The sequence below is a fragment of the Lepidochelys olivacea genome (genome assembly GCF_965140295.1).
Source record: "Lepidochelys olivacea isolate rLepOli2 genome assembly, chromosome: 4".
Lineage (NCBI taxonomy): Eukaryota > Metazoa > Chordata > Testudines > Cheloniidae > Lepidochelys > Lepidochelys olivacea.
Genome location: NC_140414.1, coordinates 25691169 through 25708212, shown reverse-complemented (window position 1 = coordinate 25708212; position 17044 = coordinate 25691169). Strand labels below are relative to the sequence as shown.

Genomic DNA, 17044 nt, shown 5'->3' with positions numbered 1-17044 from the left:
ACAAATATTTAATAATGATGCATTGGTGCAGCTGAGTGTGCAATGGGGGAATCACACACACCAATGGCCATTTAGTGCTCTTCAGTGTCCATTTGGTTTGCCCATTTGCCTGTTGGCATGACCATACCCAGGCTGAAATTGCAACACTTATATGATGCTGTCCATTTCTATGGGACATCCAGACACATTAGGTACGTCCTTTTAGCTTCTGACAAACTGACAGTGCAGCTCTTGGCGTCACAAAGTTTGCAGTGAGTATGCGTGACTGGGGTTCCAGGGAAGCCAACTGAGGTCACTCAGTTCGGGTGAACTACAAAAAGTGGGGCAAACAATCCCCAAAGCTGGTGGATATTCCAATACTTAGATTTACCAAGCCAGCACAAAACAGCTTCTATAATACCTCACTGGTTCCCCACAAGCCGACAACACAATTCCCTTAAAAAGAAAAGGAGGACTTGTGGCACCTTAGAGACTAACCAATTTATTTGAGCATGAGCTTTCATGAGCTACAGCTCACTTCATCGGATGCATCACCCAAGGATCAGACACATTACCTCCTAGGTCAATGCATATTCCAGATCTTATCCAAATACATGCTTACAGCCAATTCTTATTAGCTAAACTAAAATTTATTGAAAAATAAAAGGGAGTATTGGTTAAAAGATCAGTATACATACAGACATGAGCACAATTCTTGAGATTCAGGTTCATAGCAGAGATGGTGAGCTCTGTAGTTGCAAAAAGTTCTTTCATAATTAGTCCATGGGTTATAGACCAATTTTCATATTCAAGCTTAAGACTGGGATCTCAGCCTTACAACTTAAGCTTCGCCTGCATGAAGCATCAAGCCAGTTGAGATGACAGGATCAGGACCCAAGGGTCTTTTATACAGTTTTCTAGCAGCCACTTGATCATACAGTCCTGGGTGAACAACAGGCTTTTGATGTAACTTTCTGTTTCCTAAACCTCACCGGTAATTAACTATATGGATTAACATAAGATAATTTATCCATTAAGCAGTTTATCACAAACTTTAAAGAGACATATAGACAATGACATTATTGCACCCAAGATTCATCTAAATGTTCATATTCCTTTTTGATCTCTGAATCAATAGCTATAGTGACAGTCAGGAACTGTCTGTTTACATGGCTAGCATCTAAGATATAAGTAAACACACACAATTAGGATCACCTCTTATTCTCTAACAATACAGGTTTGCACTTCGAAGTTCTAGCCTATCTAGCATGGAATGGCCTTAAATACCATTCACATACTTTCAAACATGTCTCAAAGGTTGTCTTTGGGTTATTTATCCTGCAAGCTGCTTAACCCTTTCTGGCCATGTGCCACACTTTGTATGAAGATCCGTTGCAATTCTACAGCAGTGGTAGCAACAATGATCTGCATCGTTATATTTTAGTTAGACAAGTCACAGTATGGAAGCCTCAAAGCTTGACAAGTAGCCAGTTTAGCAACTGTAGTAACTAAATGAGAAACTAAATATGAGCGTTCCAAAGCTGGTCATAAAAGCATGTGTTTGCAAATCCTTCTCCTACCTATATCTATCTAATCTAAAGATTTTATACAGCCACCCTCATCATAGTATCTGAGTGCCTCCTACGTAAAATCAATAGCAATTGCAAAGTCCCTAGTGGACTTCATAGAGTCTCTGGCACTTCTCCCCTTTTTGGGGTCAGTTGCACCTGCACAGGCAAAACTACTTATAATGCCAGTTTGCATTCAAACATCGGATTTATGTTGGCTTTCTTTGAAAATTTTGCCTGTAGTATTTAATATAAATGCTCTGTTCTGGGCTATTCCGTTTTAAAAACTAATTGACCTTTATAAGTGTACAAGGGATAGTCTGTGTTCCTGAGTCACAAGCAGGGCCCAGAAAAGCAAAGAAGACTATGAAGTTACTTGGCACTTATTCTCCAAAGCTTCAAGAGCTTGACCACAGGGAGGCTGCTCCCATTCTCTTCCTCCCTTCTGGTTACAGCATGGGGAGGTACTAGACGCAGCCGTTCAAGCTGGTCTCTGTCAGTAACTGCCTCTCCCAGTCTATCCATGAAAGTGTTGTCTGCTGATGCGCGACAAAGCCCATTATTACATCAGCAAAGGAGATGTCAGGGATCAGTGTGTGTGCCAACACGGGGTGGCCTTACATTTCTCTCAGGCTTGGAGTGAAATGCATCCCCTAAAGTAAACCAAAGGCGGCTCCAGGATCAGGAACAACACTGCCTGTGTGGTGCTCTATTTGTGGATTAGTGTGTGAGTAAGCAACAAACACAAATATTCATTGCAAAGAGACAAAACTGGTAGCTGGTGTCACACTGAAGAGGGATCTGTTCCCTGCATTAGCAGTTTACTCAGTGGGAAGTTCAAACGCAGTTGCAGCAGGGCCATGAAGCCCTATATTTATTAACTGTTTACATCTTCTCTAAAAATCCTCACAGGAAGGCTGTGGGGGTGTTGAAATGAGCCGGTTAAGGGGTCAGTGGCTTTGTGATCTACAGATTTCTTGCATCCCCAAGCTTCAGCTGCAAGTTTACTCCATAATTTACACTCAGTTGATTATTACTTCCTTTAGCCCTTATGATGGTCAAATGAAAAGTTAATTTAAATAATTCTTGTGGGCCATTTTGTAGGAGTGATGCTCAGGGCTGAGACTAAGAGGGAGTTGGGTTGGTGGAAACACTTCTGATATTATCAACATTGGGGGTAATTTAAAAACTAAATGAAAAATAGGTCAATTTCAAGCCCTGCAAAATGAAATCAACAAACATTTAAAAATATTTCATGACCTTATTTCAGAGTAGCAGCCGTGTTAGTCTGTATTCGCAAAAAGAAAAGGAGTACTTGTGGCACCTTGGAGGCATAAGTTTTTGTGAGCTACAGCTCACTTCATCGGATGCATTCATTGGAAAAAACAGTGAGGAGATTTATATACACACAGAACATGAAAAAATGGGTGTTATCATGCACACTGTAAGGAGAGTGAGCACTTAAGATGAGCTATTACCAGCAAGGGGGGGGGGTGGAGAAAACCTTTTGTAGTGATAATCAAGGTGGGTCATTGCCAGCAGTTAACAGGAACGTCTGAGGAGCAGTGGGGGGTGCGGAAGGTGGGAATAAACATGGGGAAACCTTAATTATTTTTGTTTTCATTTTTCAACTGGCTCTGTTGACCTGCAATAGGGCAGGGCAGTGAGTCAAGTCAAACTACAGGATCCTATATCCAAGTCAAGCTACACTCTCCATTCACACTCACGGAGAATTGTTTATACTTGTTCTTTTGTTTTCTTTAATTAAAAATTAGTCATCTAGTCTGAAAGGGCCTGATCCAAAGCTAATTGAAACCAATGGAATGGACTCCCATTGACTTCAGTTGGCTTTGGATCATGGCCAAATGACAGGTTTTGCTTTATGTGCATGGAAAATGTAAGAGTAAAATTGAAACAGGTGTTGGAGACTTTGTTCATTCTGCTCTTTTTGATCTCTTCAGAATCAAATAATCCAAAACTGACGGCAAGACTGACAAATGCAACTCAGTTAATTCCTGGAGCAGGTTTTCCATTTACATTTAATTCTTCCACTTAATGCACTGCAAGTAAATGCCCAGGTGGAATGGGTTTTCCTGGCTAACGATCTCTTATGTTATAGGTGAACAGGAAGCAAAAGAGGATAGTTTGCGTCTGTTTCTGACATGTCTGTGCAAGTGAACTGCATCCACTGATCTACCATGGAATATGATTTTCACAGAAAGAGGACAGTAAAATCTGTCTTACAAGCAAGCTGTTATAAAGTGTAAGTGCTGGTTACTACATCCCACAGTCAATATACACAACAGTGGTCACTATTTTTTATACAACTACCATCTATTATCATTGTTAATTAAGAGATTGGGACCAGACAGTCGCTGCTCCAAAGAGTTTAGAGTCTAAATAGACAAAGGGTGGGAGGGGATCTGAGGCACAGGGAGGAGAAACGTCTTGCCCTGGTCACACAGGCTACATCTACACTGCAATAGAAGACCTGTGGCATGGCCACAGCTGGGGGAGGGTCTCAGAGCACAGGCCCGAATGTCTACACTGCTATTTTTAAACCTGTGGCCGAAGGCAGCTGTGAGATTCAGTGTCGTGAGTTTTGTATCCGAGTGCAGCCCTCACAGAACTAAGACTAGAACTCAGGTCACCTGACTCCCAGCATAGTGTCCTGTCCACTAGAGTCTAGACTAATCTGCCTTTTAACAGTTCTTCAGCCTTTTAAAAGTGGATTAAGTGCTTGTGAAAAGTGCCAGACTGCTGGCACTGGGAAATAGAGTCCTCTGTCCACAGAACCAGGTGCTGAATGGATACTGGCCTCCTTTGCCTATACACATATCCATGTGCACCAAAATAAGCTTGTTTTAACTGAAAATTCAAGCCAAGTGGGAAGAAAGTATGTCCTGGCTTGTAACTTACTGCAGGTAAGGGGATATAAGAAGTTCCAGTGTGAATATTTTATATTGATTGATAGAAAAATGTACAATGACATAAAATAAGAGGCATAATTACAAGAGAGTAGAGTTAAGGCTGAGGTTTGAACTTCAGTCTTGCATTTCCGGACCTGAGTGCCTGAGTTCTCAACCTTAGTTTCATTATTAGCCCTTGTTTTTAGGGTTACTCCCTTGTTAGTTAATTTTAGAGAGTCTTTTGTACAAGGGAAGAAATGGGAACGAATCACACAGTTTAGATGCTTTTGCCTTTTACATGTTTTCATAGTTTCTCTTGTTAACAAATTATTTGCATTTATTAAGATGTCAATCTTCTCCTAGCTGGCCCTGCAGCAAAATCCTAAGCAATGGCTGGAGTGAGCCTCCCTCACCTGTTCCTCTTCTACCAATCTGAAATGGGATAAGGGTGGACGTTGCTGTAGCCACTTCCCTGCCTCTGCTCAGAAACTGGTGGATTGGTGTGTGGATGAGTGCACCTTCCCCAACTTACTCCTGACCTTAAAGGAATGATGGTCCAGTGGTTAGAGTACTAGTCTGGCACTCAGGAGGATGCAGATTTGTGTTCTGCTCTCCTACAGACTTCCTGTGCAGACCTGGGCAAGTTCCTCTGGGCCCCAGATCCCCAAACTGCAAAATGGGGATCATATTTCCTCCTCATAGGATGAAGTATATTAGAAATTGCGGGGCAATCAGACACTACAATAATGAAGGTCTTATAAGATACAGACATACCTGCCCCCTAAGCCCTACAATATGGGAACAAGCAGAGAGCCCCCTCCCCCCAAATAGGTGAGCTGTTCTGCACACGAATGGCTCCAGCCCCCCGAATCCTGCCTCCTGTATCTGATGGAAACTTAGGCTGCATGTGGGGATCCCCAGTGGCAAAATGGGCTGTACTTTTCTTTGTGTGTTTAGGAACAAACTGATGCACGTTGGTATCATCTACCATCGTATATATTTTAATAGGTCCCTGCTAATGGGGGCCAAAAAAGAGTGACTTCGGAGGGAAATTCTTCATCTTCTCACTGTTCAATAGAGGAACAAAACAGGGCTAAATTACTGTCAGGAATTCTATTTAACTGTCATAAATAATACAAACTAAATTATGTCTGACTTTCTCAGAGTGTGTTTTCCCATTAATCATGGCATGAATGAGGGAACAGATGGACTGATAGAGTGACTGACTGATCACACTAGTTTTGAAGCCTTTCTTTCAATTTTTTATTAATTCTTCTAAACTTTTTCAGTATGCTTTTATTTTTACACAAGATTATTGTGGCTCCCTCTGGTGGCCAAAATAACACCTCTACATGGACAAACATGAGTGTCATTTGAAATCGCTAGCCTTGCTATAGAAAATGTTCAACAGGTGACCTGAACACCTGTGGATTTTATGTTTTCATTGCTGTACAAACCACTCATTCATGACATTTTTGTGGTCACAGGGCAGATGCTGCAGAACTTGCTTTGCTGACAAGGCGTTTGTGCCAGGAAAGGGGACAGACAAACCTGCCTCTCCTTGAAGACAGCCCTTGGTGTCATGCTTTAACTCTGCGGCCAACTATCACTGTTGAAAGCAGGCTGATCCCATCAGTACAGAGTAAGTTTTCTGGTCTGCTCTTAAAGATCCAGTGTGCCATTTTGAGTGGAAATTGAAACTTCAAAACCAGCTAAATTGCAAATGCTGTTCCTAGCTCTGCTTTTAAATTTAAAACCAGGGAGGCAAGTCGTCTGCACCCTGCTCAGACCAACCATGAAGAAAAAGCTACTGCACATGACAGAGGATAAAATGAGAGTTCTAGCAGCTGTTGCCCCTGCCCCCACAATATTGTAGGGTTGTTTAATAATATACATTTTATTTCATGAACAGTGTGACCCTTTCTCCTCAAAGTCAGCATATGTCTTAAAATCTTCACTTCACCTCTGTTCAACAGCAAATTGTTTAGGGTCCTGATTTTCACTTGGTCAAGCAGTTAACTTCTTTCAGGGTTGAAAGGTTTTACATTTACCATTGTCCTCTGTCTTCTGAAGTGCCTTCCAATCTCCTTGATTTGGTGGATTTCAACTATAATGGTCTCTCAGAGCCTGGCCACTGACTGCCTTTGAGGTCTTGAGCAAGTCACTTAACATCTGTAAAATGAGGATAATACTTACCTGCATTGGGGGAGGCAGGGTTGGGATTATTTAGTGTTTGCAAAGTACTTTGAAGATGAAAGTGCTAAATAATATTACCACCTAGTGCTTATATAGTGCTTTTCATCAGATAATCTCAAAATGCTTTACAAAGGAGGTCAATAGCATTCACTCCATTTTACAGATGGGGAAACTGAGGCATAGGGATGGGGAGTGACTTGCCCAGGGTTATCCAGCAGGTGAGTGGGAGAGCCAGAAATAGAATTCAGGTCTTCTGAGTCCCAGGCCAGTATGCTGTCCAAAGTGCTAAGACACTGGAAGGAGGGGAAACAGAGGGATGGGGTAATACCACAAATGATTTAAATTATTACATTGATTAAATTTAAAAAGTTAATTAAATTAAAAAGGTTTGATTGACAGCTCTGCCAACGTCATGCTCGGTCCAGCTAAGGGGAGTGGAGGCCAAATCTGAGCCATCCCAATTTTGTTAGCTAAATCTTCGAAAAATAGTGTTAGAAAAATGACTGATGAAAAAAATATCAAATTGAAACTGATCTCAGATGGAGTGTTAGCTGTGTGGATATGGTTACCCCATATATATGCATACTTATTAATAACCAGTCATTGCTCCTACTTGTAATGCAAATCCCTCAAGAGAGCTGGTTAAAAATATCCAGATGGATAAAATAGCCAATAACATGAATGGGAGTGGTATTCTATTTTACCTGAGAACACCCAAAATTGGGGTTTATATTAAATATATATTGCGCCTTAAGGAGATTTCAGTACATTTTTCTCTCTCTTTCTTCATAGCATTAGAGGCTGAAAGGATGTTTGAATCCAAAAGATTGAATAAGATTGACCTTGAAAACAAGACTGCTCAGCAAACTGAGTCTGACCTGAAGGGCAAGAGAATTGGTGCAAGAAGGCCACTTTCACCCTTCTGATGGCCTCATGCTAGGCCCAGATCTTTGAAGCCCTGGCTCTAGTCTCACTCAGGCCTCTTACTCAGTTAGAATTCCAGTCAGTGCAAATTGTAACAGATCATTGCCAGCAAAAACTGACCTTCAGAAAAATTCTGCTGTGAGTAAGGACTTCAAGTTTTGGCCCGTTACTTCCAGGAATTCTCGTGACTCAACACTTACCTGCCTAGCAAGGATGAGCTGTCACATACAGCTCAGTTTGTAATACACAGGAAAGCTAGATGTAGGAGATGACTAGGTCATGAATAAATTCCATCCTTGTACTAGTCCCTTCATGTCCATTTTACATTGTTTCTATTATAAAGCTCCCAGGATGAATATCCTAATGCATCATGAATGGGCTAAGTTCATGATCTACAGAAAAGATACAAGTTTATTAATCAATAATTTACAAGGGAATTAGATGCCCGAATACCTTCAAGGATCTGGGCCTTTGTACTTTTCGGGTTTTTTTCAATTCCAGAAGAAATAATGAAGCTAACAGCCACGTTGCCAGTATTTTCTTGTGATATAAAATTAATTGTACATGTTTATGTTTTCTTATTTTTGATAAATTGGGTGGGGTGGGGGAAGAAAAGTATCTCACAAAAACATTCAGATCCCAAAACAAGGTTATAAAGTAGCATCTACAAAATGAGATTGTATAGGATGTGTTTGTAACATACAGTTTTAGAAAAGGATTCAATTCTCAGGAGTATGTTAATTTTGATTTGGAGAAAGGCCTTAAGTGTCAGGAAAGCAATTCTTTTCAGGACAGTACTTACATACATGTTTAAATGCCACTGAAGTCAATGAGTTAATTACTTGCTTATAGTTAAGCAGGTATGTAAGTGCCTTCCTGAATTGGGTCTCTCTGAAGTTTGCAATAATTTGATGCAATCTTATGTTTTCACTGGTTAAAGGGACACTGCCAAGATTTAAAAAAAAAAACCCAAAAAACACGACCAAATTCTGTACTTAGTTAAATCAGTGTCGAATCAGAGTAACTCCATTCACTTAACGTGACTGTAAAAGTAGCACTTAGCTATTAAAGTGATATGTTCTTTGGGCCAAATTCTGCTGTCACATTAGTTTAAATCTAGAATAACTTAATGAGTTACTATGATCTGACATTGTTGAATTGAGAGGAGAATTTGATTCAGGGAGCAGGTCAGCTGAATAGGAAGGTGCCATTTTTAGAGCCCCCTAATCCAAGTTTAATTTAAAATAAATTTCTATTCATATGAGTTTCTGTGTGTCCTGTTTAAAAAAATAAGCAAGCCCAAATGTTGGGCCTAACCTAAAAGTGACAGTGTAGTCAATTTGTAATCAAATTCTGTCAGATATTGGGATAAATATTAAACAGAACTTCTCTCATGCTTCTTAGTTTTCTTCTCAACATTTCACTAAGAAAGCCATCTAAGCTCACTAAAATCAATAGGAATCTATCTATTGACTTCAATGAGTTTGAATCAAGCCCTAAAGGCCTACTGTGGTCCCTAAATTCCATCTTCAGACATGCAGCAGCACCATATTGGTAGAGAGAGTAGGATGCTTCGTTCCTTTGGTTTGAGGTTTTTATCCCCCTTCTGCCTCGTGCTCTGAGCTGCAACCTCAGCTGATGGGAGGAGTCCCCTTGCATGACTCATCTTCACGGGGAGGCAAGCCGAGCAATCAGAGTGTTTCGTCCTTTTGTTGACATTTTATCCATCCAGATGTAGGAAGTTTCCAGTTGTAAGATCCAACTCTATCCCGTCTCTTTCAGGAGGGGCGTAACAGTTTCTGTAGAAGAGCAGCTCCTCACACTAATTACACTCCTCTCCTGTATGGTGAATAAACTGCAGCGAGCAGCCTTTTAAAGCTTTTTTTAAAGTAGATTCCGCAACCGGGAGCTAATCACACTCACCAGTCAGAAATTAAAAAAAACAACAAAAAAAAACCAACAAAAAAGCAGAAGCCCATCCCCCACGGGCAACACCCAGAACAAGCAACAGGCTAGTTAAATAAATGAATAGGCAATTACTACACAAAGAAGCCTAATTAGGCTTTCTGGGTGCCACCTTGGCAGCCTTCACCTCAATACCATCATTGTATTTCCTAAAAAGCTCAAAATGCTGCATCCACTGGTTAAGTCAAAACAGTAACTAGCATTTTTGCTGACTATATTCCTTTGCTTTACATTAACTACACTACCCCTTGACAACTCCATTCCTGAAATATATTAAGTCTTCCTTTTTGATTCCTTTCAAAATGGTGGATTGTTCCACAATATGACAATAACTGTTCAATCTCTGTCTTCCCTTTCTCGTTATCTATCCTGAATTGTTCCATCACACTTGTAGGCCTGGCTTGACATCAGTAACTTGCCTAATTTCTTAGTGGGCATAATTGGGACGTGAATGGAAGGTTAAGTTGCAAATAGGGGCTTGACAAACAATATGCTGGAGTCAGGATGTCTGTGCTAGCTAAGATAAGCAGCAATACCTTGATGCTAGGGACTATGGACAAGATAAAACTAGACTGTAAAGATCAGGTTCCACGAGAACAGCACATGGACAGAGCACAGGGATTGGTTCCTGCAAAGTAAGAAAGCCAATCCAAAAATATGTGCTGTAATGTACAGCAAATACACTGTAATGTGTGAATGTAAAAAAAGGGAGCGGTGGTCTATGTAATTCTGAATGTGTGGTATGCCTGGGCTATACCCATCCCCTCCTCTTGAGTCTGATCAACTCAGTGTAGCTTTGCTGTATGACAAATAAAGGAACCTGCGTGATGAAATCCAGGGTTGAACTATGTGTTTTGGATCCCAGAGAAGGGAACCGGATGGCGTGTTCTCCCAGAACTGGACAAGGTGTTCTGGATAAGCTGAATGCAAAAGGTCTCGGAGGGAATCCCAACAACACTACACTGCAGCTTAAGCAACATATTTTCTCAGCTGTCATGGTTCACTGGATATTGGGTATGCCATGTATGAGTTCTGTAACAAGGATGATCATTCTGTTGATGAGACAAGAAAAAAAAGCTCTAATTATTTTTAAACTGGGCTGTTGCTATATCAATTATAATTAAAATGCCCAGAGTCTCAGTTTTGGGATAAAAGATCTCTGGCAGGCTGATAATTTGGGAATGAAAGATGCATATTCACAGGTCTCTGAGCCCAGCTTTTACCTTGAAATGTGAGATGCAGTGCAACTGCTAGTTAGTACATCTCATCAGCACAGGTTACACAGAGTACTGTTCCATACTAAGTATATGTTGTTGTTTTAAACCTCCAACAACTAAACACACACTAGCATTGGGCAGGGGAAGAAATGGAAAGTAAGATAAAAGGCATAGGTCCATTTCATTTGACACATAAGGTGCTCAGATAGCACAGTGAAGATTGCAGTGTAAGGACAGAAAACATGGACAGAAAACACACCTACATACATTTTAAAGTGTATTTTTATTTACACAGTGGAAATGCCTAATCAGTTATAAGTTTAGGCACCTGATAATTCAGCTTTTTTTGTGTGTAAAAGTATATAAATATATACATGACAGGCTTATGAAGTAAACAATATAAACTGTGATACTTACAGTAAACATTCACTGCTCTTTTCTAGGCTAACAGGCGTCTTGTAAAGCTTAAACACTGATTTCAAGTATCCCCTATAAAATCGCTCTACTACATCAAAATGCTGAAAAAGAGAGATCTGCTATAAACAAGCTTTTAAAATAGACTAATAAAATGTCCCTGTAGGAAAGTCCACCAGGATAAAATACTGCCTTATTTTCCCACCCTCCTCCCACTGCGGCAGAAACAAATGCTAAAAAATAGTTGCATACCCACAGAAGGCATTATTGAAATTTTTAATTAAAACGTTTTTACTTCAGTAATTTATCAAAGAGTAAGGAAGCTGCAAAAATGCAACTTTATTAAATATTCCTTTTCCTGGTACACAAGGAACCCCAGCACTACAGAGGGGCATAGTGGTACTGCCTTGTCTTGCCCTTCACCATGTACTATAAGTGGCCTGAAGGACAGACTGCGCGGAAGAGATGGCTGACAGAGAACGAAGAAAAGGACTGGAATAATATTGGCAGAACCAACAAAATACGCAGGAGCCTCTGCTTCTGTTGCCTTTTTTTTTTTTTAAATTAAAAAAGCACTGCGGGCGCTGGTATTTTATTTGCCTCTCTTCTGTTCTTCAGCTTGGAGATGTTTCAGGACATAGAGGACAACCTGATAGCAGAAAACGTACTGATCCTGTGAGAGGAAGAATCATAAACACGTTAATCAAAATGTTCACACTCGCTAAACAAGGTGCCTCTACCTGTACTTCACAGGTGGCGGAGTTCCTGACTTGAATACGGTTTCATATACGTTATTAACGAGAGAGTGTGATGAGTGAATGTTATGAGACAATGTTTAAAGAGAACAAGGGGGTGAAGAATGGGCTGCTCAGTTTTCAAGTGTACTTCATGTGGATTCACCTCCTGGTTAATATTTAGTTTGATTCCTAATCCCACCATCACTTTGTCCTTATATAGGGCCTGTCATCTGCAGACCTCAGAGCAGCTTACAAATGAGGAAAGGGAAGCACCAAGAAGTGAAGTGATGGGACCAAGGTCACACAGCAGGTCAGTGGCACAGCTGGGAATAGAACCCAGGTCTGTGATGCAACCTCCCAGTTTACAATGAGGATACCACAGGGTTTGGGGCTATTTCTGGATAATTCTGTATTTTTTATTAAATAAGGGTTGAGAACTCCCTGATTTTGTATTCACTGTCTTCTCTAGGTTCAGGTTAGGAGGCTTTTTCAACCTTTCCGTCCGAAAAGCCATCCATCCAATTACCATACTGCTATGGATAACAGCAGCAGATAAAATGCAGTTGCTTTTTTTAGCCTTAGAATAGGTAAAAAGACACTAATATGCTATTACTTCCAGTTGGAGTAAAATAAGTGTTTCTCAGAATGGAATAAGGGGTTTAATGCAAGAATTCTCAAATGAGACGATGTCAGATCTTTCATAGATTAACACAGTTCACTACATGTAAATTTGCACACACTTATACTTGCCAGATTTATGTTTGCATGCCCTTGTATTTGCACGTGGTGAAGCATATCCAAAAGTACATGCATTATTATGAATTCTGTCCCTATATTAGCATTTGATTTCACTCCAGCAACACTGAGGTTGAGTTTATGGGGTACAAAGTAAGTAATTCTACAATATTTCCTAATCCAGACATCTAGCACAATCTATATGCTTATCACAATTTGTTGAGAGATCAGAAATTCAGTTCAAAATCTTTATTAAAGCACAACTTGATAAACCAAGGTAGACATACCTCCGTCTGAACCATTCCATGTCTCTGTAGTCTCATTGTACGCACCAAATCAGAGATGTCAAACTGCCAAAAGCAAATAGACGGTAGCAACAAGTGAGAGGTTATAACAAAACCACATTATATACAGGAAAATACACCTGTGGCACAGCAGGGAATTTTCACTTTCGTCTAGTAGGCAGTCAAATGCCAGTAAATCCACCAAGTTATGGACATACAGTACAGTATATGGAAAGCATACAGTAGAGCCTGTACGAGTGCAATAAATACGTGAGATCTGAGTACATCATCTACTTTTCTTTTACCTTTCATTTTACCTGGTCAGCACACCCTTATACTCCCCAGTCTTTATTCTACTAAAGCTAAGTCTGCCAGGGTGCTGCACACTCTGGCCCTAATCAAGCAAAGCACTAAGTATGGGCTCAATTTTAAGTATGTATACACTCCCTTTGACTTCCATGGAACTATAAAAGTGCTCAAAATTAAGCATGTGCTTACATGCTTTGCTGGATTGGGCTCTAATGTGCTGCCAATACACTTTATTTTACACCAAGAAATAGGAAAGCGATTGCTCCATGAATTGGTGGATGGGACGACTTTAAAATGAGGTTGCTAGTGCCCTCCGGTGGACAAGGAGTACATAATCTCTGTGAAGCATGGCATGGCATCCTAAATTCTGTTACAAAAGCTCTTTTACCACATCACTGACTTAGGTTCAGGCATAGGAGCTGGAACAGTGACCTATTTTGGTTTTGCTTTATTGCAGCCTCCTTTGTTTGGATAAAAGGTTGCTAACTACTGCATTCCACAGCTTCTGATTGTATTTATCATAGCTGCCACAAAATGTCCAAACTGTTTATGAAAAAGCACTGCACGTTTTCTGTTTCATAATGCAATTAAATCAAATATTTAAATGTTACAGTGTAAAGTGTTCAAACAGACCCACATCTCAGAGTAAAATCAGGGAGTTTCTTAAAAACGAGAGTATTAGATCGTTTAATGTTGACTAAAGCACATTTTATAAAAACACTCGTAAGAAGAAATGTGAGTATTTAATTCATTTAGGATAAAGAATTACTACAGTCACTAAATAACTAGGCTTGTCAGAATTATATTTTTTTACAATTTTGATGGATAGTATCCATGTTTATTTTTAAGCTTTTAATATGTTTATTTACATTTTCACAGTTGTGCAAAATGATGGGGCTTATGAATATTTTTCTATTTTTATTGATTTAAATTCACAGTCACAGGAAGTTACGTGGGGGTATCAGACAATAGTTATTTCATGACAACAGATATTGAGATTCAAAAAAAGCTTCATAACCACTGAAACAAATTGTCTGCATCACATGTGAAAATATACAAAGTAAATGTCCTTACACCACTCTCAAAGTTCTCAAGCAGCGTTTTTCTTACTTTGCTGATCTGTAAATTTTGGCCTTGTCCTTCTAACCCTATAAGGGTATGTCTACACCGTGTTCTGGAGCTCGAGGGAGTCTCCCAGTCCCAGTCGACAGACCTGGGCTACAGGGGCTCACGCTCATGCTCTAAAAATAGCTGCACAGACAGCACTTGGAAGTCGCGACTCAGGCTGGAGCTCAGGCTCTGAAACCTAGGAAGATCAAGTGTTTTTAGATTTTTTTCTTGTGCTCCATATTTCTGCTTTTCACAATTATTGCTGTTTTATACCGTATACCTCATAAATCAGGTTAAGGTATAACCAGAGTCCTTGATTCAAAATAGTTGCACACTAGTAAAATAACCAAATAGCTCCTAGGGCTCACAGTTCACTGAGTGAAAAGCACAGTTCAATCTATCCTCTGGGTACTCACATCAAGATCCTTGCTGATTAATCCTAGAACGACATCGATACAAATAAGTGTCCCTGAACGTCCAATGCCTGCACTGCAGTGAGTGATGATAGGTCCCGATTTATGGATGTGCCGCATGTAGGAGATGAAAGTGAGCAGGTCGTCTGGTTGAGATGGTGTGTCATGGTCTGGCCAGGCAGTGAAATTCAGATGAGAAACACGCCGTAATTCACCAGTCTAAGGTTTTAAAAGAGACAGAACAAATATAGGCAGAAATGGCAAAGCAGACTGCCAGAAGTTGTAAGACTGGCCTAAGAACATTCTGTGGCCAAACAGCTCACTGTGAAGGGAGACTTGCCAATTAATAGTGACCCAAAATTTAGGGTTTGTGAACAGAACAATTTTTACAATGCCTGACATGATTACAAACCTGAATTTGTTTGAATTTCAACCTTTTCCTGCCATGTGTGGAAAATAAGCCTGATGAGAGTGTATTAGAGCTTGAGAGCAAAGGACATGGACTATGCGCAAAGGTGAAAGTGACCAGTTTAGTTTCATTGTCCTAGCTGCATTACTAGCACAAAGTCATCCATCCAGGAAGCTGACCCTACAAACGAATTTAATTTTAATAAATCTTTCTGTTTCTAAAGCTAAGGCATTATCAGTAACGCATATATGGGGCCATGTCCTGACCTGCTCTTATAGAGGCACATTAGCATTGTGAGGTGATGTCCTTGAGCACTGGAGAAATGCTACCTGCTGAAAAAGTCTCCACCTAGCTTATGCAGAATTTTATTCCAGTGGTGAAAGAAGCTGCTCACTCAAATTCCTACATGGAGGAAGAGTGGCCCAATCATAATAGTCAGAAGAAATAAGGACAAAAAAGATTTTTAAAAAAAGTAATCCTGTGGTTTTTTCAGGATGCGGAAGTTTAGACCAGCTCTGGCTGGACTGAAGGGATCCATGCCAAGCAAACAAAAAAGGAACCTGCCCAATCACCCCAGAAACCCACAGAATGTAGACTGACTTGATTCACTTACTTGAATATCTTCTAGCTCCAGCACTCTAATGACAAAGCCTTTCAACTGTTGCAATCTCACAAGGGCCAGCCGGAGTCGGTCATTGACCATGATAGTTTTGCCAAGTACATCGGGCCAATAGCGCTGGCATTTTATCTTTTCTCCTTCTACTTCCTGGGTCATCATGGCTATTACAGTACACTTTTGTTCCCAAGTCATTTGCCAGAAGTCTGCTACTGTAGTAGGGAGTGGTCCTTGACATGCAATGTAGACAAATTCTTCATTCCCCACGGGCATTCTAATGAAGCTGGCATTGATGTATCCACCTTCAGTTCCTAGGGACACTCTAGTGGTATCATCTGCAATCCCAACATAGAAAACATATTTTAATTATATATGTCCATACTAGGGCTGTCAAGCGATTAAAAAAAATCGCGATTAATTGTGCGGTTAAAAAATATTTGCCACGATTAATCACACAAATAATCGCACTGTTAAAAATAATAGAATACCATATATTTAAATATTTGTGGATGTTTTCTACAATTTCAAATATATTAATTTCAATTACAACACAGAATAGAAAGTGTACAGTGCTCACTTTATATTTATTTTTATTACAAATATTTGCACTGTAAAAAACAAAAGAAATAGTATTTTTCAATTCACCTAATACAAGTACTGTAGTGCAATCTCTTTATCATGAAAGTTGAACTTACAAATGTAGAATTATGTACAAAAAATAACTTCATTCAAAAATAAAACAATGCAAAACTTTAGAACCTACAAGTCCACTCAGTCCTACTTCAGCCAATCACTCAGACAAACAAGTTTAGTTACAATTTGCAGAAGATAATGCTGCCCACGTCTTGTTTACAATGTCACTTGAAAGTGAGAACAGGCATTCTCATGGCAGTGTTGTAGCTGGCATTGCAAGATATTTACGTGCCAGATGCGCTAAAGATTCATAAGTCCCTTTATGCTTCAATCACCATTCCAGAATACATGTCCATGCTGACGATGGGTTCTGCTCTGGGTCCAGTGCTGTATCTATCTTTAGAAATCTCACATAGGTACCTTCTTTGCGTTTTGTCAAATCTGCTGTGAAAGTGTTCTAAAACGAACATGTGCTGGGTCATCATCTGAGACTGCTACAACATGAAATATATGCAGAATGCAGGTAAAACAGAGCAGGAGACAAACAATTATCCTCCAAGGAGTTCAGTCACAAATTTAATTAATGCATTATTTTTTAAACGAGCGTCATCAGCGTGGAAGCATGT

The 17044-nt window shown here is 40.0% G+C and overlaps 2 protein-coding genes across 11 annotated transcripts in view; one reads left to right on the top strand and one right to left on the bottom strand.

The window, feature by feature from the left end:
* Positions 1-3725: 3725 nt before the first annotated feature.
* On the top strand, positions 3726-7879 carry LOC311519885 (uncharacterized protein C4orf36). The gene is made up of 3 exons (XM_084626918.1): positions 3726-3810; positions 5944-6098; positions 7445-7879. Exons 1-3 carry the CDS (start codon positions 3746-3748, stop codon positions 7576-7578), a joined length of 354 nt encoding a protein of 117 aa, XP_084483044.1. The 5' UTR covers positions 3726-3745; the 3' UTR covers positions 7579-7879.
* Positions 7880-11059: 3180 nt separating this feature from the next.
* The window catches only part of PTPN13 (protein tyrosine phosphatase non-receptor type 13), a 185796-nt gene continuing 179811 nt past the window's right edge, over positions 11060-17044 (bottom strand). For all 10 annotated transcript variants that reach the window (XM_084626909.1, XM_084626914.1, XM_084626915.1 and 7 more), the window contains 4 exons: positions 15783-16120; positions 14764-14979; positions 12932-12994; positions 11060-11845 (listed from right to left, as the gene is read on the bottom strand). In XM_084626909.1, coding sequence (XP_084483035.1) covers positions 11765-11845; positions 12932-12994; positions 14764-14979; positions 15783-16120 — 698 coding nt within the window. In that variant the 3' untranslated portion in view covers positions 11060-11764. The remainder of the gene's footprint in view (positions 11846-12931; positions 12995-14763; positions 14980-15782; positions 16121-17044) is intronic.